This window comes from Triturus cristatus, chromosome 5_1 (assembly GCF_964204655.1).
Source record: "Triturus cristatus chromosome 5_1, aTriCri1.1, whole genome shotgun sequence".
NCBI classification, from domain to species: Eukaryota; Metazoa; Chordata; class Amphibia; order Caudata; family Salamandridae; genus Triturus; species Triturus cristatus.
The window spans coordinates 1022199108-1022226015 of record NC_140587.1 but is presented as its reverse complement, the minus strand read 5'-3'; the positions used below and the strand labels follow the sequence as shown (position 1 = coordinate 1022226015).

Genomic DNA, 26908 nt, shown 5'->3' with positions numbered 1-26908 from the left:
ATGAGAAAGAACTGAGAAAGTGGGGAGATAGGGGAGAGTATGGTGATAGAGACAAGTTAGAAAGAGAAGAGAAGTGAGGGGGTGGGGAGAAATAGCTAGTTGATAAAGGGACATGCATGATATAAAGAGACCGGTATGGAGTAGAGGTGGAAAAGAGGTAATTAAATGATAATTATGTGATTGAGAGATAACTGAGCAAGAGTGGGGAGAAGGGTGAAAGAGGTAAAAAAGAGACATCTATGTAATCAAGAAATAACTGATAGGGAAAGGTAGCAGTGACGATAAAAATGCACTAGAAAGAGAGAGAGAGTTGAGAGAAGAAAACAGGTGACACAGAGACGAGTAATATGGAAGGGGCAAAAGACAGAAAACCCAGTAGAGAAGACATAACAAAAAAATCATGGAAGAAAGGGCAGAGGAGAGGAGTAAGTTGAAAGGGAGTGAAGAATCATAGGACATGGAAGACGTGAAGGAGAGAGTAAAAAGAGGCCACATTAGTTAGAATATTAGTAGGAGAAGACACAAATGGGTAGAATAGCTATAGGAAGGGGAAACTTGCAGAGGAGTACAACACAAAGGAGAAAAGTGAGCATGTCCTATTACAAATATAGATTAACATTCTGATGTTCTATTACAGAGAATGTGTATGTATGTAGAGCGTTGGCCACTGCACAAAGAACCGCATCACCCGGTAGAGCAGTAACTTATCCTTAGCTATACATTTATTGAAATGGCTGGTTTTCATATTTTTTCAGTTGCCTAATTATCCGAAGGCAATATTTAACACAGGGAAACCACGAAGATGGCAAAAAAGGCTCCACTGGAATGACTTTTACAGTATCTCAGAGAAATAGGTCTCATTGAAGCTGAATATGGCAAATGTCTTCAGGGGCAATATCTTCTAATGACTTTTTAAGGCACCAAATGCCTTTGTAATAAATAGCTCTATGGGCCAGACATAGTATTCTTAATTCTACGAGGCACAGCATATCGTGAATTCTTCACTCTGTAAATCAATCACATAGTTTGGTCTTGAGCCATCTGAAACATGTAAATCTGTCCAGCAGTTATCTTGACATGAAGGACACTGTCATAGTGCATACAAAATAAAATGATATCCCTCATAAATGCAGCCCTTTTCACTGAGCCCAAGAATGGAAGAAGATTTCTGGTCAGTCTGGACTAAACCTTTTTTTTCTGTCCTAATTTTGGGAACTAAAGAGTGTTGACGGCCAGTATAGACTCTCAGTTTCTTAACGATAGAGTTGGTCCATGATGCTGCCATAAGGAACTCTGGCCAAGAAAACAGAGACCAAGATCGAATAGCCACTCCATTTTGTGATATTTCATTTTTTCAGTCACTGAAACTTGGTTTACTTACTCTCATCCCCTCAAGAAGCTGTTATTTGCTCTTTCTCTATTGTCAGACATGAGGGGATAGAATACAACAACAATAGAATACAACAACCCTCACTCTAAAATGGCGCATGCAGAGGCAACACCAAGCCTCAGGATGATGGCAGTCTAATTTCTGCCCTTCAAGATTGCGTGTTCGAACTTACCACTACAAATGGTTCTGGAGTGAAATGGTAATCAGCAGTAGAGTTGACCAGCTGTAGACTAGCCAGAGATGGCAAAGAAACCAGAAGCCTGGAGTGACACACCGATAGTTGAAATTCTGATCTGAAAATGCCTGATAATAAAGGCATCTGTCTGACCCGGGCTGAATATAGTAGGCAAGTAAAAAAGTGGCACTGAAAAGGCAAAGAGGACCATTTGGAACTGAAAGACTGTAGGAAATCTGGAAGAGTGAGAGAGTACATGCTAAGGGGTAGGCAAGGAGAAGAATGTGGAGCAGTGGTGAGCAAGAGGATGCATAGATGAGCTAGAGAGGTTCTGTACTGCAACAAAACACTGTGGAACACTGACAGTTGGACCTAAACTCCTTTTTTAAGTGTACTGATACTTGAGCATGTTCAGGTGATCAGAGGTTTCTTAAAGGCATTTGCTGTATTCCGTTTACTGACATGTGCAAGACAACAGCTAATTCTGTGCTTGGTTTGTTTGCTAATGCTGGCTCTTGGGTGATGGTAATCATTCCATGATTAAATCTTGCCACTCAGAGGCCACAATCTCTGTGAGCCATTAAGAATGTGGGAATAGGTCGCCAGACCACGAGGACCGTATTTCTTTGTATGCAGATGACATTTTGTTATATTTGACCTCACCTAGGAAATCCCTCATAGTGGTCTGCGATGTATTGAATTCTTTTGGTAGAAACTCGGGTCTCGCCATTAACTGGGCAAAGTCGCACCTATATGTTCTAAGTGGAGACACCCCTATCGTCCCGCAGAACTGCTCCATCCAGATCTCCCAACAGGGCTTTCTGTACTTGGGGATATATATTTCCACCGATCCCTCTGTCCGATACGAGAAGAACCTACTCCCTCCGTTGTCACGTTTGAGACGGGACGTTGCAGGTTGGAAGCGGCTGCCACTCTCACTCCTAGGCCGCGCCGCATTGTTTAAAATGATGTCTCTTCCCCGATTTCTCTATGCCCTCCAGAACACCCTAGAGTTAGTTCCGGCCGGTTATTTTCGTGACGTGGAGAGTCTCCAGCGCTCGCTGCTATGGGACGGTCGACCGCGTATAGCAATTGCAAAGTTGACCCTTCCATGGTATGACGGGGGGATTGCACTCCCTGACATCAGAAGATATTATTGGGCTATCCAGTTGGGAGCGATTAACCACGGTGTTTATGGTCCGGCGTTGAACCCTGGTTTGCTATGGATCGGTGGTTGTTGCGCGGGGGTAATTATCTTAGGGCGCTGTATTCCAAATCACTGGATGGGTCCCTTACGGGACCAACCAAGACGGCAGTGCATGTGTGGAAGGCGGTCACGAATTCGTTGGGCTGGAAGGACAGACTTACCCAGGCTACTTCCCTTTTCGAATCCGATATATTGGGGAAACTATGGCACACGAAAGGGTTTGAGAAGTGGGACCTAATTGGGATTTCTAAAGTTGGGGATTTGCTGGCTAAGGGTAAGGTGAAATCGTTTGAGACGCTGCAGACGGAGTATGAATTAGGGGGTACTGAATACTTTTGATATGCCCAGGTGCGTTATGCGCTGTTACCTGTCTTTGCCGAGGGGGGAGGTCGTCCCTGAGTCTTCTCCTTTGGAGGACCGTATCCTGGATGGTCATATGCCGGAGAGTACAATCTCCTTGATTTACAAGAAGCTTGTGAATGTTCGGACTGACCTCCTCCTTGATGTGCGAGAACAATGGACTAGGGATGGTCTCGAGCTGGACGATGAGGACTGGCAATATGCCATCTCCTCTCCGAAGGAGGTTGCGATCCCGGCTGGTGCAGCTTAAGATACTTCACAGGGTTTACGTCACGGGGCCCCGCCCGATTCACATGGGTTTCTCTGATGATGGCTTATGCAAGAGAGGCTGTGGGATGTTGGGCACCTTTCTACACATTATTTGGGAGTGTGGGGAGATCGTAGAGTTCTGGAAACAAATTCATGATATGATGGAAGAGGTCACGGGTATCGCACTCTTCCCGGAGGCAAGACGATGCCTATTGAATGTCTGGGGTCCCACCGACTATGATGCCGCTCAGACCCAATGGGTGACCCTGGGGAATATGGTGGCTAAGCGAGACATTGCGCAGCTGTGGGGATCCCAGAGACCTCCCACCCTGGTAACATGGATGGAAAATATGGATTGGGGCATGTTCCGGGAGAAAACGGTGTACAGTGCCCAAGGTCGCCCTAAGAAATGGCATAAGATATGGGGGCAATGGAACCATTATAGGGGAGATATTTGTGTGCCCCCGGTTACTGAGATGCCCGATGTGCAACTTTCCCCCTAGCTCTCCTTCCAACTTTGGACGTAAAACTGTCCATAACCTGGAGTCTGTACCTCTGCTTTCCCCTCACTTTTTTGGCGTGGTGTACTGCTCCGCTGAAGGGGGTGGGACCTCGCCCCAGCTGAGAACTAGCGCATGCTTATTATATGCTCTGCCTTGCTTGTGTTTTTTATGTTTGGTTTACATTAAAACTAAACCTTTGTTACTCCTGATCTATAGCCATGGACCTCCTTACGTATTGTTCTCATCGTGCTGCCGGACCTCCGGGATGTCGGCTGAATAGCTGTGTACCATGTTGACGTAAATAAAGGTTTTATAGGGGAAAACAAAAAAAAAAAAAAAAAAAAAGAATGTGGGAATAGAGCCTGGCAACTACCTTCCTCCAGATGAAACCTTATTTGGGTGTCCTATTTAGTGCTGAAAGTTCAGTCCAGTTGGAAGTCCAGCCATGTATCCTTTAGAAAACAAAGGATAAACTGCAGAACCTTGTGGTAAGTAAAACTTACAAACATGCTGCCGGATCATTTCATTTACCACTCCCTCCGACACTTGGTCAATACCGGCAAATAAGAACCTGGTCTAAAATTGTCAGTCATCCATGGGCAGACCTTCTTTTCTGAAGGTGGGGAGTCACAACAGCTATTTTAATCTATTGTGAGACCACACCCTCTTGCCATACCATGGGCAGATACCACAACATGCTGCTGGGCAGGGACCCAACAGTGCCTCATCCAGTGAGATAGGAAGGAAAACAAATGAATTCCTGACTAGATAATATTCATATTTTGCGCTGGATTATAATGATCTTGTGTTGAAAAGCAAGGGTCCCAGTTGATCACCAAGCTCTGTGAAGGCAATGCCATCAGGAAGAGGCCTGATAGATGAGTAAGCTAACTGAACTCCTGAACCCCTAGCAGCACGATATTATGGCTTCCATTATTGTAGTAATATAATACATGTTTGCCTTTTCCAGTTCCTAATGGAGCTGTAGGTGCTTCCTACAGCAAGCTCTGTCTTCCTCAAATTCTCTCTTCCTCCACCTTCTTTCTGCTGTTCTACACATCTCCCTTCGGTGATAAATGGACAAACTAAACCAGGGTTTAGACTTATGCCTATCAGACACACTGGCTGTCTCAGACAGAGGCACCAATATCTTGAAACACATGTTTATGGTTTAATAAAAAGCCTCAAGGTTTCTGCCTGCCATGTCCCCAAATCCTGAAACAAAGTATTGAGCTTGTCAGTGCTTAGTGTTTTTAGGAGTTTTACAAACTAAATTCAACACCTCGCTGACAAAACCTGTTAACCCGGTGCTTCAAATATATAATATGAAAGTGGTCAGTTCCACCCTATACGGAGCAGAACTCTGGGCTTTGTGAAGATGCCAAAGCTAACAGCAGCTGAAAATAGGTTTTTACGCAAGGTTACAAGCCTCCCGCAAAGCACCCCCATACGCCCATTGCTCTATGACTTAAGAAGGAAATCGCTGTCTGATATAGAGAGACTGTGCCCTATATTATATTGGCTTAGAATTTGGTACACCCCAGAACTGGCAACCTACGCCACTGGCCTAAAAGATCTAATTAGTGCTGACTGCTTTCATAAAATAAATGGCTATGGGAGGTTAGAGCATCTCTAGTAAATATGGGCATGGCAGCACTCTGGGAAAACCCCTCGTGCTTCCTTCCCATCTAAAGAGATCCTAAAAGAAATACTGGGATCTGGTGACCCACAATATCTACAGAAATGGTGACACGTCCTCCCTCACGGGCAGATTAGTAGAATCTAAACATCCCCATGCCTGGAACAGTACTGGGACACAATAACTAAACATCACGATCGGAAATTATATTTTCAGTTCCGGGTAGGTTCTTTACCAGTTAAATCTTACACAGCAAGATGGGTCGCAGAGGGGGATAGCGCATGTCTCACTTGTAAGGCGCAGCTGGAGTCATTAGCCCATGTGTTGTTTGTCTGCCCTGCATATGACTCTCCACGCCGATCGTGACTGACGCCAATGTGCAGGACAGTGGGCACCAGAAGGAGCGAAGGCGCACTGAGAATATTGCTCACCTCCGTTCCAATTGCTAACCTAAATTGGTACATGTGTAACACATGAACATGTACTTATTGTCTGTGATTGTATTGCATACCCTAGTCCCAATTTATATAATGAATTTTAATTGTTTTTATGTTCGTCATTTTATAGTTGTCTAAATCGGTTCTATTTTTCTCACCAATCCGGCCCAAGATCTGAAGTATCAAATCATGTTTTTAAAACTTTGTATTTGTATTGTGTTTTATGGAGTATGTACTGTGCTTTTATGACTTGCCGTTGAATAAAGCTTGTTGGATTGGCTTGGTGTTTTTTTACATTTGCCTAAGCTTTCTGATTCATTGATTTTCATTCTTGACTGCAGTTGTTTGCATTCAGGCTCTGCCATTTCCTCACTTAAATAAAAGATCTTTTTAGATCGTCTAATTTCCTCTCTGCCAGCTCCAGCATTGTATACACTAAGAACAACAGTAATTTGTCTAAGATGCCTCTCTTTCTTGTATCACTAACACACCTACACCCCCTGGTTAGCACCCAGTCTTGTTGATGTCATTTAGTGTGTGCAGCCTGCAGACCTTTTTTCACCTGAGATACAACACAATCTCAATCCACAGCCTGAAGAATTGTTTAATCTGGGAATAGTTCTGTTGAAAGTGTCTATATGTTGTGCAGTTCTGAAAGTCTTTGCAAAGGTGAGGGACATAGATTGCATGTAGGTGAGCAGGGCCCCTTCATCGCACCTTGCAGGGGGGCCCCCTAATGTTTTGTTACGCCACTGGCTCGCTGATGTTTTCATTGAAGGACGCACAATAACTGCTTTGCAGTCACAGGGGATTTATGATTGTCGATGGATTTACTGAATGCTCCTGGTACAGGATGTATGGTAGTAGAATACACTATTTTAGCCTTGAAAAAGGCCTGCGGACGGAACACGTGTCAGGTGCCGTTATGATGAGATTGTTCATGCCATGTACATAATTCTACTGGAAATACAGAATGGAAGGTCTGAGAAAGTAGCACGACGGAGGAATTAAGAGAATTGCAGATCAAGGGTCCCACTCTTTAGCCTCATAATTCTTTTAGACTCTGTAGTAAAATTATGCGCAAAACAAAAAAGGACATGCTGGTATAACAGATTGCAGTCTGAGTTCTTGGAGAATAAATACTGTAGGTGCTTACCTAGTGAAGAAAAATGTGTACGTCTTCCCTCGAACCACTATACATTAGTTAAACAAATAAACAATTGTTTAAAGCTTCATTGGTGTCACTTGATATTTGTAAACAAAAAAAGTAATTTCTTAATGTAATTTATAAAATGAAAGCAAAGAGATAATTTGTATGTTTGGCTTTGGCAAGACTAAGAGAAACCGCTAGGGACTCCAGCTGAAGGAGCTGGATTTATAATTTTGAAACTGAATATTTAGTTACTTCAGATCCATGTGTCTGGATTTTATTGACATTGTTTATATTGTGACTTCCTTTTTCTTTGACAGAATGTGTATGTCAATATAAATCGAATCATGTCGGTAGCCAGTCGTCTTGTTGAATCTGGCCACTATGCCTCTCAGCAGATAGAACAGATTTCTGGTCTTTTGGAGCAGGAGTGGAAAGCATTTGCCGCAGCACTTGATGAACGAAGCACTTTATTGGAAATGTCTGCTGTGTTCCATCAGAAAGCGGAGCAGGTTAGTATGTTGATGAACTTGTCACCTAGGAAGGTTTTTAAATCTTCTCCGGTTTTTATCCTGATTTGTCATTTCCAAATACATTGGTGTGCCATTGGCGTGATCATTGAGCCATTCTGCAATGTGCTTTTTCTCCCGATAAGTCATTTTTAGCACTAAAACCCTTCTTTCCCATCTTGCAGAATGTATTCCATAATTGACATTTGAATGAGTCTGCTGTTGGCACATCTCTGGAAAGCTCTATGTGATAACTATGGCGGTTAAATCGTTGTGATTATTACAACAGTTTCTAGTAGTTTGTTTTCTGTCACTGACCAATCATTGGCAATGCCAATAGGTCTCGCATTTGAAAGAGTTAGAGCTATTGGCATTGTAAATGACAATGTCTTTTATCCATGTGTTTTGGTTTGGAGTAGATGTATGTATGTGGTTTGGAGTGGAATTATGTAGGTTGCATTGGAATTGATAGTTGTGGAATTGTGTGGTGTGGAGTGGATTTCTCTTGTGGAATTATGTGGCATGGTGGATAGATAGGGGTGAGAGCTGAACAGAATAGCTAGACTAATAGTGTGGTATGGAGTTGATTTGTGTAGTGGAATTATTTGGCATGGTGTGCAGTGCAATTATATGAATAGTAATTTGGTGGTACTTAGTGGGGAGTGTAAGTATGTTGATTGGCATTTTGTGTTATGGAGGGATATGTAATGGAGTTTAATTATGTGGTGTGCTGTTCAATATTGTGGCCTGATGTGGAATTCTGTGGAGTGGTTTGGATATATGTGGTGTGTTGAGCAATGTTCCCTCTAATTTCTTTCCTCTGTGTGCGGCAGTTGAGGGTCTCTGTGCGCTGCAACCATGGCTATGTGCGCCAGGAACCACACCGCGCGTGTGCGCGGCACCAAATGTCACTCAGAACATTTACTTTAATAAGTGAAAAGATGGTGCATTTTCACACATACAGTGCCACAATAAGTGTCTTAAGGGCAGTTTCCAAATTGGATAAACACGCCATGACATGAATTGGTTACACAGGCAAGTACACTTCAAGTTTAGAAAAGCACAAGACTTAAACGGTGGTACCATCATAATATTTGCAAAAATAGAAAAATCCTAATGGGAAGGTTGGTGCTGCATCTCGCGACTAACTTTCCATTGTTTGGTTTTAGTTCACAGCCTGGGGCTCCTGCTCCTGCCAAGGCTGGACTGGAAACTTAAAGCTGCTCTGGCAAATGTTGGCAGACTAGTCCCTATACAGTGCAAACCAAGTGAGTCCGACCACTACAAAGGGGGCATTGGAGGCCTCTCCCCCAAGAAAGTTTTGGGGGAAATTGTGCATTTTACAACAAATTTGTCATTATATATTGAATTGAAATGATGACATTACTATGCACCAGCATACCACAATCTCTTGTCAATCTTCATTGATTCCCTCACTACTACCCTCCAACAGTGCCTCTCATCTCTCCAAAGCCCTACTGTCACGTCTTTAATTTGTTTTATAGCACCTTTCATACCACTGTAGGGTGTCAGAGCACTTTACATCCCACACATACAGAGAGAAAGAATCATACGTCTGTAAATCAGTGACTAGAAAATGTTACATAAGGCAAAGGGGACTACAAGGTGTAGGATTCACAAGTCATCCATACTAGTAGGCATTTTGTAAGAGTGCTTGGTCTGGAGAGCACAAACTCAGGATTCAGAACATAACACAGGGGTTCGCATTGACTTTACTAATAAGGATTTATTTCTAACCAAACAAACCTTTTTAGCAGCATCGGGTTAATGAAAGACTGTGAAAAAGCATAACTTACTAACTTGCACCACGCGTTTGCTTGCTGCTCTTTGATGTCACTTCATAGCTGACTGTGCTAAATGCGATTGGAACTTGTGAACTGCATAATAACAAAAGAGTCTCTGTAGCAAAAGTAGGAACTGACTGAGCTATGCACAAAACAATATACTGTTTTTAAAAAAATGCGTGGTACACATTTTTTGCAGCAGGCATATTAACAATCTGGGCTTCCTGAGATGACTCAAAGCTGCCACTGGACAAATGTCATTCATACTGGTAGGCATTTTTAAAGAGTGCTTGTCTGGAAAAGCACAAATTCAGGATTCGGAACATAACAGTGGTTAGCATTGACTTTCACAATAAATATGAATTTCCACCCAAACATCAGCAGCATCAGGATAATGAAAGACAGGGAAAAACATAAATTACTAATTTGTACCATGCAATGTGTAAGCAGATCTTTGATGACAGTTTTTAGGTCACTGTGCTAGATTATGATTGTCTCTTATGAGCTGCAGAGTAACAAAATAATCTTATGAGCTGCAGAGTAACAAAAGCAAGGTAATACGAGGGGGAAATAGCCGTGCAAACCAATGTAAACAAAAACAGGTCAATAGATACGAATAGGTAGCGTTGAGTACCAAAACCGCAGAGCATCAGGGGGCACAAACTAGGAAGTGGGGAATGCAGACTGAGGTACAACTACAGGCTTTGGAATATGTCAATATGTCTGTGCCACACTGCAGAGACCAATCCCAGGACTGCTGTGCAGGGAAGGTTTGACTGCTTTCTTGAAGGAATCTTTGAGGTACAGTTTTAATGTATTTACGCCATGGATTATGAAAGCGCGGGCCCCACTAGGCTGATCTTAGGGGAAACCTGTTAATGCTGGTCATCATATTGGAAGTCATGGCCTTACCAAATTTAAAGGTGGTTATAGGAGGGAATTTCCATCAGGTAACCAAGAACAATCTGAAGTTCACGAACTGTACAGTTAATCTCTCCTCCTGGGTATTGCTGGCGCTATGCCAAGTGATAAATTCTGCCACTGCACCACTCATATCAACTTATTCGCATTATTTGCAGAACCCAGTTAAAGGCATTGATTAGTGTTTGGGATTAGTGTTCTCACTACGTTAAAAAGAAAATAGCAAAATTCCTGCTGCGATTGGAAGTTTGCTTGACTATCTGCCCACGTCAACTGCATGGCTCAAGTCAGCTCCTTCTTGTCTACGCCATCGCTTGGCTCAATATTAATCATTCAAGTGCAGCATAAGTTGTACTGAAGGCTCAAGTGAGGAAGGTGTATATTTTAATTTCTCACCTTTGGTATTTAAGGCACCTTTGAAACTTTTTTTGTTGTTGAGAAACTATGCTTATTTGAGGCATTTTGTTCAAATTTGTACGTGTTCATAGTCACGCTCAATGGGAGACACTACGAATGAGAGGCACATACATGGGGGTGAGAAATACAGCCACGGAGACACCTAGCTTGGCAGACACAAGGAAGGAGATTGGAGACTCACACACTAGCTGTCCCAAGCCGCCACAAGCCCCCACCCCCCCCCAAGCCGCTACAAGCCCCCCACCCCCCCAAGCCGCCACAAGCTCCCCACCCCCCCAAGCCGCCACAAGCTCCCCACCCCCCCAAGCCGCCACAAGCCCTCCACCCCCCCCCAAGCCGCCACAAGCCCTCAAGCCCCTACAAGCCCCCAAGCCCCCTTACCTGCACTCTCCACGACTCCTCGCCGGCACCGCTGAAAAAAGTGCCTGATTTTCGCGCCGCTCGCTTCTTAAAGCGGCGGCGCGGCCGGCGCCTCTCTGCCGGGAAGTCCTGGAATCGTTGTGCGCGCTCCACATCCGGGAGTGCGCGGTGACGTCGGGGAAGGTGCGCGCGCGCGCACGCGCGCGCCTTAAAGGGAACGTAGGTGTTGAGTAATTGTGTTGTTGAGTTGAATTGTGTGGTTTGTTGCCGAACTATGTGGTGTGGAATGGAAACGTGTGGTGTTGAATTGTGTGGCGTGGAACTGTGTAGCATTGAGTGAAGTTATGCTGATTGGAATTGTGTGGCATGGTGTGGAGTGTATTTATGTGGATTGTTGCTATGCGGCTTAGAGTGGTTTTATGTGGGGTGTATTTATCTGGTATAGAGTAGAGTGTAATTATGTGGAGTTAAATCATGTTGCGTTGAGTGGTATTATGTGGAGTGTAATTATCTTGGGTGGTGTTGAATTGTGTGATGGTGAACTGTGTGGTTAGGAATTGTGTGGTGTTGTATGTCAAACTAAACATCCAAGTATGCCACAAGGTGCCCATGTGAGTGGAGCGATTCTGTTTATTTCGCATCTTCAGATTATTCAGATAGGATTCACATTAATGAAGATTACCAAATGTTCCCAAAATTACACAATATAGTACTGTGAGAGAGTCCGAATTAAAACATAAGCCTACTGGTTACACAGTCAACAATTTAAGCTTCAGATCTTTTCTAAGAAATCAAATGGTTTTTTTGTTATTTTTTTTTATATATAGCGCAAACTTGACCCAAATCGGGTATCGGAGAGCTTTACATAGCACCAGTTGCATTACAGGAGGACACATTCATTTTTTCAGGCACGGGGAGATTAAGTGATTTGCCCAGAATCACAGGATGTTCAGCGTCATTGTCGAGACTCGAACCTGGTTCCACAGATTCGAGGTCGACCGCCCAAGTCGTTGGGCCAACTCCTCTCCCCTAATTTATATATTTTCTGATGATGATGTGTCTTTGTGTGCACTTATTTTGTTATGTAGTGGCTGCTATTTTGGCATTTTATTTGAAAACGTTTATTTATATTTCCAAGACAGCTGATTGTTATGTAAGAACGAAAAATAAATACAATTTGTACAATGCTGCATAGATGTGCTTGTGTAAGAAGCATCTGAAAAGCTTGCGGGGCTGGGGTAGAGGGCTTAGCAGAGCAAATCTGTAGCTGTAACAACTTTTAATTCACCACAGAGGTTTCCAGAGCTAAGAAAAAATACGAGGGTTAGAGCTATTGGAGTTGTAAATAGACGTTGGATTTTGCTCATGTGTTCTGAAGTGAAGTTGGTGTGTGGAGTGGAATTATGTGGTGTGGATTTGTGTAGTGGAATTATGTGGCATGGTGTGCTGCTGAATTATGTGGCTAGTAATTATTTGGTATTGTGTGTACTGGAATTATGTGGAGTGGGATTGTGTGACCTGGAGTGTAATTTTGTGAAATGGTATTTTGTGTTGTGCAGTGGTATGATGTATCTGTGTGGTAGCAAAGTAGGGTATGCTTTTATGGTTACCCCCACTTTTTGATAGTGTCACTGTTTTTCTGACTAGTCTGACTGGGATCCTGCTAATCAGGACCCCAGTCACTGTGCCCTCTCCCTAAATTGAATTAGTAAGTACTGTGGTACCTTCCTAATTGGCTACTGGTGTATCCTTTTAAGTCCCTAGTATATGGTACTAAGGTACCCAGCGCATAGGTACACCAGGGTCTCCCATGGGCTGCAGCATGTATTATGCCACCTATGAGAGACCACTTAAACTGTGACTACAAGCCTGTCATTGCAGCCTGTGGGAGCTGGTACTATTACCACTCACAACAGATATACATTTCCTTATATCTGAGGTCACTGCACTTAAAACTTATAAGTCACCCCTAAGGTATGCCTTTCAAGCCTGAAGGCAGGGTGCTGGTTCAAAGTGTGAGGGTGCCTGGCATGACAAGGACACCCCCTACAAACCTAGGAGTCGATTCTCCCGGCGTTGTAAGTGTGGTCAGCCATTTTATACATATAGTGAACATCAAGTCAATTACGAGATGTTTAACTATATATTGGCTGCACCGAAACTGGTCAAGTTTGGAATCAATGTTGGATGTAGGATCCCATGTACTGGGGGGCTCCCCTAGGGAGCCCCCTATATTCGCAGTACCAGCTTTTCGTGGTGTGCAGTCGTTAGGATCTAAGCCTACATTGTTTTACCAGCTAATCTAGGTCGGGATTAATTGAAAAACCATCACTAGCATTAGGAAACATATAATATTTTTTTAGACAAGTAAGTTCTACTGAACTTTTAGATTAGTTGTTAAGGATCTGGCACAACCCACTCCCCAAACTTAGGAAGTTTTGTTTCCACTAGGATAGGTAGGTGCAACACCACACTACACCTAGATCCCATGTCTTTACCAATGGAACCCAGTTGGTCCCAGTCCTCTAGATACAGTGGTATTAGGTTCCAGGAATTAAGGACCCTGTGTACCTCTAGTAAGTTGAAGACTGGCAGTAATCCCACCACTAAGCATCTCTTAGTGCTTATGATCCTAGATGACCACCATAATTCTGATAGGTCCGAGGAACAGGACAAAGTGGGCAGGATGGTCCAGAAGATGGGCCAGGAGGGGTTACCTCTAGTAACCCTAATTCTGAGCATGACCAGGAGTCGTCTGATGTCTCCCCCTTGGTGAATTCTGATCCAGGGAAGAGTACAGATGAGACAGAGGGTGTCCCTAGAGGTAGTTCCACCTTTCTAGAGGTAGGTCCACCTTTGTCCTTCCAGGAAGGGTGCAGAGGATATAGGGAATGTCTAGGTCCTCCTCTGCCAATTCCAATGCTTCTGTAAATTCCATAGGGACCTCCATCTCTAGCAAGAGGGAGAACTCTTTAGAGAGGGAATACCACCTGATCAAACTTGAGAGAGTTAGACTCAAACTCAGGCAGGGACAGTTGGCCCTTGATAGAGAGACCCTGGAAGTCCAGAGGGCTAGGAAGAATTTGGGACTAGAGTCCCATGGTGACAGCACTGGTGCCCCTAGAGTCAGGCCTTTCAGTCCTGAAGGGAGGATGCTTTGTTCAAAGTGTGAGGGTGCCCTGCGTGAGCAGGACACCCCCTGCAAACCTAGGAGTGGATTATCCCAGCTCTGTAAGTGCGGTCAGCTCTTTTATACATATAGTGGACATCAAGTCAATTATGAGATGTCTAACTATATATTGGCTGCACCGAAACCGTTCATGTTTGGCATCAAACATGTTGAAATCCTACCCCAACACCGATTTCAGTGTTGGATGTAGGATCCCATCTCGTATCAGACATGTTAAAGATACGGTTAACCATTTCTCTGAAATGGACCGAGAAGTTCGTACGGACCAGGGCCTGTATCTCTGCTGAAGACCTTGCAACCTGGAGATCAAAAGTCTCCCAGGCTGAAGTTAAGGCCACATTTTGTTGAAACAAAATGGCTTTCAGTATGCTCAGCGAATCAAAGCTTATACTGGAAACATTTAATGAAGACCACAGTGGTGCCTCCCTAACTGTGCGAGCTAGGGGAAACAATACTTTCTTACAACAAGCCTGGAGTTTACAGTGACTAGATACGCGATTGCCTGGCGCCATCCTGCAACAGCGTTGATCATTCAGCATTAAATAACTTCCATTTAAGAGCACCTCAAAAACTGGACGAATCACAGCAACTGGGGAGCCTTTTAATCGCTGGAGGGGAGGGAGAAGGTTTCGCTCATAGCGGACCGCGGGATCCAGTGAGATAAAGATTCCCAAATATTTGAACCCCAGGGTAGCAATCTGGATAGGGCAATCCCGTGGCAGGAGGGGGGCCTCACCCGAGAGGACATAAACACACGATTTGGCCCAGTTGATGACCAGGCCGGAGTTGCGACCAAAGGAATTCAGGACGTCCACCAATACAATTAGCGACTGTCGGGGAGAGGTGAGATACAGAAGGATGTCATCCGCCTAAAGGGAGACACGGTCTTCAAACTCCAGCGTCCATCTAATGCCTCGCAACGACGGCTCCCAACGCAACCAGGCGGCGAGAGGCTCCAGAGAAAGTGCAAAGAGAAGGGGTGATAACGGACATCCCTGCCGCGTACCTCTCCCCAGTGCGAAGGGAGCCGATACCCTACCATTCACCACCACCTGAGCCAGAGGGTCAGCATATAGTAATTTTACCCAACCAATAAACTCGGGGCCGAACCCAAATTTCGCCAACACGGCCCAAATATATGGCCACTCCAAAGTGTCGAACGCCATAGTAGCATCTAAAGATGCCAAGATGGCCGGCTCATGTATAAATTCCACTCTAGCAAGCACGCCGTGCAACCGCCTCAAATTTAGAGCGGTATTCCGATGAGGTATGAAACCGGACTGATCCTGATGAATCAAGTCGCCCACGACCCGAACCAGTCAATTAGCCAATACCTTGGCCAGAATTTTGGGGTTCTGCGTTCAACAGCGAAATGGGCCTATAGGAGGCGCAGCGATCTCGCGGCTTCCCCTATTTGTATATCACAACTATGTTGGCGAGGCGTTGGTCAGGGAGGAGGAAGCCCGCCGCACGTGCCGCGAAAAACATGTCCCGAAGATGTGGCGCTATCTTATCGGGACGCAACTTATATAGTTCGATGGGAAGACCATTAGGACCCACAGCTTTACCCGATGCGATCGAGCGAGTGGCCAGAGCGATCTCATCTGACGACAACTTCGCCTCCATCAATACTGCATCAGCCTCCGATAGGGTTGGCAATGCAATGTCTCTAAGCAACAGATGAGAATCCTCCTCCGAACGCACAGAAACCGGAGAGTAGACCCCGCGGAAATGAGCCGCGAAGCAGTCAACGATCTCCACCGGGTCAGTCACACGCACTCCATCCATTCTCTCCACAACGGGCACCACCCTGCTCGCTCTCTCCTTCTTATCCAACCAAGCAATCAACTTTCCGGCCTTATCCCCCACATCATACAGTCGTCCTTGCTGCTCTCTACTCATCCCTTTAGCGGCTTCCGTGACTAGCGCTCTATAATCTGATTGTTTGAGGCTGAGAACATGCACTTTCTCATCAGTAACTCCCCGCTCCAAGTCCTCCTCCATTTCAGCTATTTCAGTTTCCAGGCGAACCACCTCTGCTCTCTCGCACCTCTTAGCATGGGAGATAAGGGACAAGGCCTGCCCCCTGATCACCACCTTATAAGCCTCCCATAGGGAGACGGCCGACGGCACCGACCCCACATTATCATTAAAGTAGTGATCAGTGGACTTGACCAGTTCCGCGCGGATCTTAGGGTTACGTAGATACCAGGGGCTAATGGGTGCCACTCTCCCCTCTGCCCCAGGGACAACCTTCAGTTGCAACCATATAGGGGAAAGATCAGAAATACCTCGGGCTAAATGACGCACCTCCCCAATCATCCCAGCTTGGATCGCCGGCATAAGCATGTAATCAAGTCTCGAGAGACTCCCATGGGCCCCCGAGTGAAAGGTATATTGCGCCTGACCCGGGTGCATCAATCTCCAGCAATCTACAAGTCCCAAGGTGTTCAAAAAGCCACCCAACCAGGCCTGAGCCCTAGGGAGATCCCTGGGGGGGTGACGGTCCTCCAACCCGGAGTCAACGGCATTAAAGTCACCCTCCAACACCAGAACCCCCCCAGGGAGTCCCAGGACCAAACGCCCCAAATCAGCAAATGTAGCCGTCTGTAACCCCGGAGGCACATACACAGCGACGAGCGAGATAGTCCTACCCTCCCATCTCCCCACCAGTGCCACATAGCGCCCCCTATCATCGTGAAGCACCTCATCAACTTCCAATGGGAGAGAGGCCCTAACCAAAATGCCCACTCCCCTAGAGCCAGAAGTGAAACCAGAGTGAGCGGCAAGGCGATAGCCCCTCCTATTTAGGGTATGGAAGGAGTTCCCAATCACGTGTGTCTCCTGCAGGAAAACAATGTCGGGCGAAATCCGCTTCAAAAACTGCAGCACCACCCCGCGCTTGATCCTGTCCCCAAGTCCATTCACATTCCACGAAAGGATTCTCAATCCCCTACCCCCCATCCCACTCCCGTGCATGACACCCACATCCCAGAAAGCACAACCCGGATAAGTCAGCAGAGAACTTCACATTGCCTTGCGAAACAAACAAACAATCCCCAACAACCCCCCTCCCCCACAATCCCCAAACCACAACTCCCCCCTCCCTGCACCCCTGATTGAGCCCGAACAGCCCCCCCAACTCGCAGTGTGCCTGTCGCCCTAAGATATACCACAAAAAGAACCCCAGAAGGAGGAAAGGACCCCAATAAGCTCCCCACAACCCCCGGGCATTTGAAGGGCATATTGTGCCAATCTAGGGTCCAGTTGAGCCAAGGTACAAAACGTCACCAGTTCAGTCCATCACCAGGAACCAAGTTCTAGTCCTGCTTCACCAAATCCCGTACGCTCTCCGCCATCCGACTGTCTCGATCTTGTCCCCGAGGCAGGGCATCCAACCAGTCTCCAGCCGCCTCCGGCCGGTCGAAAAAGTGGGAACGACCCTGGAACTCAACCCGCAGCCTCGCCGGGAATAACATCGCATATTTCAGCTCCATGTCCCTCAAGCGCCGTTTGACACCCAAAAATCCCAGCCGTTGTTTCTAGACCGCTTGCGTGAAGTCCGGGTAAAAGCTGACATTGGAGTTCTCAAACTTCAGCGGTCCGGCAACCCTCGACGCCTGAAGGATAGCATCCCTATCCCGAAAGTAAAAGAGTCGGGCGATTATAGGCCGTGGGGGAGCACCCACCTTGGGCGCACCACCCGGAATCCTGTGGGCCCGCTCCACCGCAAAGAACTTGCTCAGTCCCTTGGGCGCGAGATGATTGGTCACCAGATCCTCGACAAAAAGATCCGCAGCAGATTCCTCCGATCTTTCCGGCACTCCAATGATACGGACATTGTTCCGTCTAGCCCTGCTTTCAGAGTCCTCAAGTCGACGGTCCGTCAGATCACTGGCTAGCCGCAACCTACGGACCTCCGTCTGCAGGGCGGCCACGTCCACAGTTAGACTCGACGCCGCTTGACTCAAGGAGTCGACCCGCTCGTTAGTTTTGGACAGGTCTGCCCTGACCAAATTCACATCGATCAGGACCGCGTCCAGTTTATGAGCCAGGGTATCAAACTGCTGACCCACAGCGGTCTTCATCTCCTCAATGGCGCCCATGACGTCCAGCAGGGTCAATTCCGACGATGGGCCGGAGACCTCCTTAGACCTCTCAGGCGATTTATGCGAGCCACCAGGGGATCCCTTTGCCTGCGCATATCGATCCATGTTATTGACCTGGGTATAGGCACCCCTCCGGGTTGACTAGGGTTTCGACTTGTCTCCGTCTAGTCTCGCCGCCATCATCCGGAGGCCACCAAGGCCGGCACCCGTCCGCACCAGAAGGGACCAAGTAGCTAATTCAATTGAGCACAGCCGTCGCCGACAGTCAGCCCATGTATAATCCGAGAGTCAGGCCAGACACTTCGCCGTCCGCGCCCCTCTGAAACACCAGAGTCTCTCGGCCGAAAGCAGAGAGCAAGCTTGAAAACGAAAGTGAAAGTGCGGGGTCCGTGGCAGGTCAAGCCCAGCCAGCCGCTGTTGTTCACTTCGTACCCGGGCACTTCACCAGCTCGAGATCGGGACCAAGGCAAGAGCAGGCCGCAAACTTCGGAGTGCAACCATTCCGGGTCCCGGCGTCCGATCTGAAATTGGAAAACGGGTGGCACCTCAGCGCAAGTTCATCTGCAAAAGCCCGTCAAGTAAACCAGGATTAAGTCAGGATAGACGTAGGAGGTTGTGGAGGCCCTCGAGAGTCGTAAGCCTACGCGGCCATCTTGGTTGCGCGCTAGGCTCCTCCTCCCCAGTTAATAAATACTTGAAGAAAGTGTGGTCATTCCATTGTCCACCACAGCTAAGGCCCTTTCTAGGTTAATTCTATCAATCTCACGTAATCTCTCAGCAGCTTCCTGTTGGGAGACTTTCCATAGTTTATTGTAGATGGCATATAAGAAGCATTTTTTATGCGGTTTCTTGGGACCTAGCAAGAAATCCCTAAGATCATCCATGTTATCAGACAGTAGGGACAAGTATTGTTTCACCTGTGATAGTGTTGAGGTCTTTAGCCACTGTAGGCATAACTTCCCAACATTATAAGAAGTCACTACCACTGGATCCTCTGTGTGTACATAGCGTGGGTCAGGCCTATGGATACTAAACCCTCCGGTGGTACCCTTGAATCTTGACTGACGCCTATTTGTGTAGATAGGCCAAACCAACCATCCCTTCCAATTGGGAGCCGATGAATTGTATGTTCCGTTCTGTATCATTGTAGCCAGGGCCTCGTCACTTGTCAGTGTATCATTTGATATACGTTCATTAGGTGTGGGTGAGGGAATGCGTGGTGTTTTTTTATGTCTTTTACTTTTGAAAACCCGTAGCAGGTAGTAAGTTGTACTCTCCTGTTCAGGAAGATTATCTGTAATGGTATGAGGCGAGCTCTGAATAAAGCCTCAGCTCCCTGAACCTGCAATTCTTTTGTCCCCCAGATGGATTTTGTGTCTATCGTGTCCCTCCAATAGTTGAAACCCTGTATAGACAGTTGGGAGATAAAAGGTGCTGAATATATCAGCTTGGTGTTTGTGTGCATAATTTTCTTTGCAGTTGCATTAGTTTGCGTAAACTTATAGTAGTATAACGTTGGATCTGATGTATTGAACCCTGAAAAGTATGCACAAATCTGTGCGAATGTGGCAGAACTACCTTTCGGTGGTGTTGGGCAATGTTCCCGTTGATGGTAAGTTTTTAACAGTGCGTGGAACACTTGCTTTGTGCAAAACGTGATGTCCATAATGCTGGTAAAAATACATGGCATCAACATCAGGTGTTCCTCATACAATTCTCTGTCAAAAAATGCAGCAATTGTTCTAAATCTGAGAGCATAGTATTTACAATTTCAATGTCCCAATCATCAGAGAGTGTACTCTGGGTAATGAAAACATTCAATGAAATTTTAAATACATGTGGAATTTTCAAATGTTCAGAAGAACCAAATACATAATATGAAACCCTATCCCAAACTATACCATCAGGTACTGGAAGTTCTGTAATGTTCACAAGGGACAGGTCTCTCTGTCTACGGTGGGGTGATGTCTGTGGTTTCAGGACCAAGTTCACAGATTGTACTGCAGAGCGGTGTGGGAGGTAATGTCCATTCAGAAGTAGGAAAAAGACAGGTACTATACCAATCCAAATAATCAGTAACAGGATCCCTAATGCAAACCAAAGATGCAACCAAGGGGACATAAAGTAAGTCTTTTTCAGCCAGAGATAGAATTGTCGGAAATGTTCCTTTTTTGGAAATGGGTGGCGTTTGCTCAGGTTCACTTGGATCTGAAGAAAAGTCATTGAAGTTGATGAAGGAGCCAGATGCAGTTCGATCTATATTTGGTAGCTCCGCAGCGTTCATAGAACTGGCAAGTGTCTCTTGTCGAGGCACATTGATGTAAATGTCATTGTTGGGCCGAATTGCAATTTGCGTTTCAGTTATATTTGAATGTTGTTCAATTTTAACTGGTGTTATTTGCACTCCATTATTTGATACTCCTGCAGTTTGCGCAGTGGAGTCTTGAAACATTATTAGTCTTTCCATCTGAACTTCCTGTATAGTAGCAAGAGGAGATCTGCGGCTACTCAGGATCCCACGCAGCTTAATGTTGAGAATCGACCACTTAGTGTGGTTTGATCAGATCAATAAGGACTAATCTCCTTTCTTTTTGGCTGGCAAGAGGCAGAAGAAGTACTGTTCTTTGTTCCTTTGACTGCCAGGACAGGTACAGGTGCACTGTAAGATGGCCCAAACTCCTTCTTGTCTACTATCTTTTCTCTGACCAGGTCCCCAATCTTCGGGACCCTAGCAGGTCTTGCTGGAACCGGTTTCACTTCCCCAGTGGCCGTGCGTTTTAATTGAACCCTGCTTTGTAATGCCTGGAATTCATTATGTTCCTGTAAAACAGCCAAACGATCATTCAAATCAAATGATGTTGCATTTGCCCCTGTGCTGGCACAATCGAGGTCAGGTACCCAGATTCTTGTCCCAAGGATTTTCCTGGCATGTTGTTAAGTGCCCTCTGAACCTCATACAGGTGATTGACCCAACTACCACCTGCACCTAATACCCTTGCTGTTTAAGATCTCTTTAGGTCCTGGTTTTTCCTCCCCACCACCAAATTTCCCTTGGAATGGTGGGGGGAGGAGTACCGCAAGGCCGAGCCTTAGCAGAGTTTTATATAGCGCGAACTTCACCCAAATCCAATCGGGTATCAGAGCGCTTTACATAGCACCAATTACGTTACATGAGGACACACATTCATTTTTTTGTTAGGCACGGGGAGATTAAGTGATTTGCCCAGAATCACAGGAGGTTTAGCGTCGTTACCGAGACTAGAACCCAGTTGTCCGAGGTCGAGCGCCCTAACCGTTAGGCCAACTCCTCTCCCCCTCCTTCCTTGTAAGCCTGTGAGCTAAACGCAGGGCCACGGTCGGAATGTAACATGCCAATTGCGTATGTCCTGATGAAGACTCGCATATCCTTTATAACAGTTTGGGCGTCAGCCGAACGCTGAGGCCAAACCGATTGGAATCCAGAACATGAATCCACTGCCTCTAAGATGCACTTGTAGACCCCATCTGAATTCAGGGGGCCACAATGGTCCAAATAGACACATGTGAGAGGTCTGTCTGAAATGAGTAGTGGTGTTTGCGGTGGCCGTGTGATGGTCGATCCTTTCATCTGCTGACAGATGTCGCACTTTAGGACATAACTCTTGGTCTGTTTAGACAAACCTGGCCATCAATATCGCTGCTTCAGTAATTAAATAGTTTCAGTGACTCCTGCGTGTGCTGAGCCCAGACCCTCGTGTGCAGCTAGAATTAAACCTAATCTGCGATCCACGTTTATTATGACTCTACCTTCTACTCCTGGAATGTGAGCATACAGTGTGTTTGGCACATCTAATTTATAGGATTCCTTGAGTGGAAAGCCTTTTGCCACCACAGAGCCGTTTTTTGAGGTGTTGACAGCTATCAGTATTGCTCCGTCTATCCTCGTGCTAGAACGAGTGATTGCAGCAACGGCAGCAGTTCGCACTGTTGCCTTGGCAGCTTTATCAGCCAGTGAATTTCCTTCAACTTGTACGCCAACACGCTGATGACACATGGTGTGAATAACTTGAGCCTGTGGCAGGCATTCTTTTAGCTTTTCCACTTGCTCCCATAACAATTTGTTTTATTGTACAATCCTTGGATTCTCTAAACCCATTCTGGCTCCAGTAATGAAGATATTCATTATAAGAACGTATCATACACTATCAGTGTGGGGAATTCCAGATCCGTATATTGTAGTGCTAGTATCGGGGCTTTTATTTCTGCCAGCTGCGCTGTGCAGTCTCCTAGAGATTGTGTAGTTGTATTGCTGGGATGGAACTTACCGTCCCACCTATGTCCCTTCACTATAGCACATGCTGCGCTTAACTGTTGTTTACTTCCAATGGCAGGCTGATTGTAACCGTCAGTGTAAATTTTGTATTCATATTTTTCTAGAGGCAAGATTTCATTCAGGAGATGTTATTCTTGTTTGTACTACAGGAATGCCTGTGTTTTCAGTGTAGGATCATATTTGTAATCTACATCTGTTGCAGTGAGAGCAATAGCCTATTGTATCTATCATGGATGCATTGTTTTTGCATTTAAAAGGCTTGCTTTGGTAACAGCTTATGAAGTTGAACCGGGGTTACGATTATGCGTTTCCCCTCTGCTAGTGCTCTTTCTCTCACTGCAGCAGTCTGTACTGCTGTCAGTATTTTTTTCTGTGGCCGTAAATCGCATTTCAGCATTTGTGTATAAATGTGATTTGTATGCAATTGGGACTGTCTCACCTTCATTGAAAGTGATGTATGTATATCCTGATAAACCCGGGACCATCCGGATCACCAAGTTGGAAAAATTCACACGTGTGTGCAAATGTTTTGATGCTACCATGTCAGCCTGAACGGAATGGAGAGTATCTGTGTGTTCCTATGTCCACTGATGTGCTGTGAAATTAGGTCTGATCAAATCTTATAAAGGTTTTACCTTGCATTGCAAACCCTTTTGAGTCTTCTGAGGTTGAAGCAGTGCGCATTTTTCTAAAAGGTTGGCTGCCAGGCTCTTACCTTCACTTGATAGCTCGTATCCCAAAAATCGGACATTGAGATGGGCAATTTTAGATTTCTTGAAATTAAATTTGTAGTCCTAATTGGCGAATCCCACAATTATGTTGTTCAGCCTGCACAAGTCTTCCAAGTAATTCATTGTCCGTTAGATGTCATCTACATAGGACACTGCCTCCTCGTAGCATGTTTGTAATAATTTGGACACTCTTGCCGAGAATAGCCCCGGGCTGTTCTTATACCCTTGGGGTAAGCAAAATTAACCCTGAGTGCTGAGGGCAGAAAATGCTGTCAAATATCTGCTTTCTGGAGCTATATTTTGGCAGAAGAATCCATTCGAGATATCTAATGTCGTTTTGTAGTTCTTCCACACAATGGTATTCATTTATGTGGCACTATGTGCATTTTGAACTGCAAAAGTTCATGTTCATGTGCATGTGTGTAAATGACGGTAATCCAAAATTAGACGATATGAGTTGTCAGGTTTCATTACGGGAAACAAATGATTGTTCATTGGGGAGGTGCAAGTCTCAATCACACCTTGGTATTCAAGTTGGCCTAAGACTTCTTTGACCTGTCTTTTTGCATCGTTTTTAATAGGGTACTGTCTCTGTGGAATTGGAGTAGATTTTAATGAGATTTCCTGGTGAGTAGACTCCACGTCCCACCCTACATAGTAGCCGTATAATGCCGGAGCTAGTGCTAGTGCCCACTCCGGCGTGTATGAATGTTTTAAAGGTTCTGGAACAAGGTCGAAGAAAGGAGGCAAAATGACGCTTTCCCCTCATGGGCAATTCATCACAAATTCTGGCGGCCAGTCTTTTTCTGCTAATAGGATGTCATATCCAAATGTTAAGTTCTCCCAAAAGAGACCTTTAACTTTACTAGAGCTGTCCCCCCTCTATTTGGAGTGTAATTTCGTATAGTCTATGTGGGACACAAACTCTTGTATCAGATGTTTCCACCCTTATATGTTCACTGAATACTACTGTCACCAGAAAAACCTTCAGGTTCCGGCGAGCTATAGTTACTTCTGCCTCGCTGTCTAGCATCGTCAGAGCCCTTTCACCGTTCAGAAGCGGAGTCCTCTGTAACCTGGGCATGTCTTATTTTCAAGCCAGCTACTTTCTTCTTTTTGAATTGAGGTTTTGCTTTAGGTTGCTCTTCCTGCTTGACCATGTATTCTGAATTATGAGCTGTTGCCCTTTTTGTCTTTGGTCGATCTTCTGTCTTTTGTTCTGATCGCCCGTCTGTCTCTGAGTTTTTTGATGAACCCTGAAAGGAATGAAAGGAGCGTGTGTATTAGTCTCCTGATACCTGTCAGGTTTCCTAATGTTATCACGATTCCTAATGTTATACCTCTTCTCAGAGGACTCCCGTTAAGGAGACTTACCCCTTGATCGGGAATTCTTTTCTGTATTGTTATTTTTTAGATTCCTAGTTATCCCATTTCTTTTTAGAAGAAGATGGTGCTTGCTTTGAGTTGTCCTTGTCTGTACTATCCGCCATTTGTGGTTTGCCTGGTTTGGCTACCGAATGCGGGATAGGTTTCTTCGATACTTTCTGGTAACTCTCACTCCTTATTTATAGGAGCTAAATTTCCTTAGGCGGTGGTGTATAGCCACTGCTGCTGCCTCCCTTTTTATGTTGCTCAGCATGATTGCAGAGGCTTAATCAAAATGTCCCATCAGTTTCATCCCGAAGTCCAGGGTAAGGCTGCGTGCACTGAAGATAGGCAAAAACGTAATATACACTCATGTGCGGCATGCAAGCTACCAAAATCAGTGGGAAAGTAAGGGTGCCATGGACCCTAATGCAAACCAGTAAAAAAAGAACACCCCCAAACACTTGCACACTCCTATGGGTTTGTATTAAGATACCCATTACTGGGGCGCAGAGGGCTCCTAACACCCCTGGGTATGGGTGCCACTGCATCTTGTGTCCTAATCATTCTACCCATAATTCCTCTCAATATGTCTGTCCACTTCCACTTGATCTCCTAGCTTGTCCTTACCACCTTCCTCCCTTTTTTTAGCTTTTTTCTCTCCTTGCTCTTCCTTACAATCTCACTTTTCTTTCTCTATTTCCGCTCTGCTCCAATTTTCCCTCATTCTGTCTCCTCTCTTAAATCTATTTCCTACTCTTCTCTCTCCCACAAAGTCTCTCTAATCTCCCAGTTATCGCTCATTCCACCCTTACTCTGTCAAATCTGTATCATGACTATGCTTCTCTCTCATCGTGTTCCTCTCCTTCTCTCCGTTCTCCTTGTATGGCACTTCTTGGTCCACCTATCCCCTTTAGTTTATCATCCTTTCCTTCTTTCTTTCCCTACCTTTTTCCTTTCCTTTCTATGTTTTACTCCCCTTTCTTTCTTTTCCTCTCCCTTTCTTTCTTTCTATCTCACTTCCATATCTCTTCCTCTCCATACATGTTTCCTTTTCTCTCTACACCCAAATCTCCCCGCTTCCTCACACTCCCAAATCATCTTTTCTCTCCAACTCGCTATTATTTCTGTCCTTCCTACTTTTCTATTTCCTATCCATTGCCTTTTCTTACTTTCCAATCCCTGTTCTCTTCCAATCCAAAACCTGTCTACAGAAATTTGGCATGCTCAGTGCCAGGTGCAAATAATTTTTCTCTCCTGCTCCAGTGGCCCCTTCCCTGTGGCATCTTCATTCGCCTTCTGGTTTTGCACAGTAAAGCAACATTTGATCTGTATTGGTCATGTGGTAATCTTATATTAGCTTGCAGTAAGAACACAAATCGTCCTTATAATATTGACAAGTACCTGTGTAGAGATTCTGATATAGATTTATTAACTGTTTGAGCTTTGTTTGCATCACAAAAGTGATACAAACCTAGCACCTAGTGTTGTGGTTGGATTTACTTTCAAACGCACATCATGATTTGTGTAAGTAAGTTGCCCACAGTAACGCAAAGTAGCACTATTCACTGAATTGTGCTACTTTGCATCGGGGGGCATGCCATAGGTGGTACATGAGCATTCCCATTCACCCATCCTTGGGTTTTGAAGCAAATCCCTATCTAATAACATTTATAGATGGGAAATTGAACCAACAAATTATGTCCCCTCAGGGCAGGCGTAACAGTGGAGTAACGTTTAAAAGTCTCCATATTTTTCAAGCTTTGCAAGTATGATACACTTTACAGCACGCATACAGTGAGAGATGTCTTAACTGATATTTTTTGTAATGGAAGAATCCCATTCCAGTACAAAACCTATGCTTGACAAAATGCTCACATCCTTGTTCTAAGGTCAGGCACTGGAATTATAAGATTTGCGTCCGTGGCCTTTTCTGCATGAGTTTGGATTTGCCACATGTGCCACATAATCCATCATCTGCTGTATAATTTGCAGATTTTAATCCCAAAAAAGTTGCTTCTAGCTTGAATGGATGAAAAGTTACTAAAACTTGGACTGCTCATTTTGCTGTGAAGTGGA

At 45.2% G+C, this 26908-nt stretch overlaps 1 protein-coding gene across 2 annotated transcripts in view; it reads left to right on the top strand.

The window, feature by feature from the left end:
- The window catches only part of TRIO (trio Rho guanine nucleotide exchange factor), a 4621980-nt gene that overhangs the window by 614849 nt on the left and 3980223 nt on the right, over positions 1–26908 (top strand). For both annotated transcript variants that reach the window (XM_085606120.1, XM_085606121.1), the window contains exon 7: positions 7431–7622. In XM_085606120.1, coding sequence (XP_085462246.1) covers positions 7431–7622 — 192 coding nt within the window. The remainder of the gene's footprint in view (positions 1–7430; positions 7623–26908) is intronic.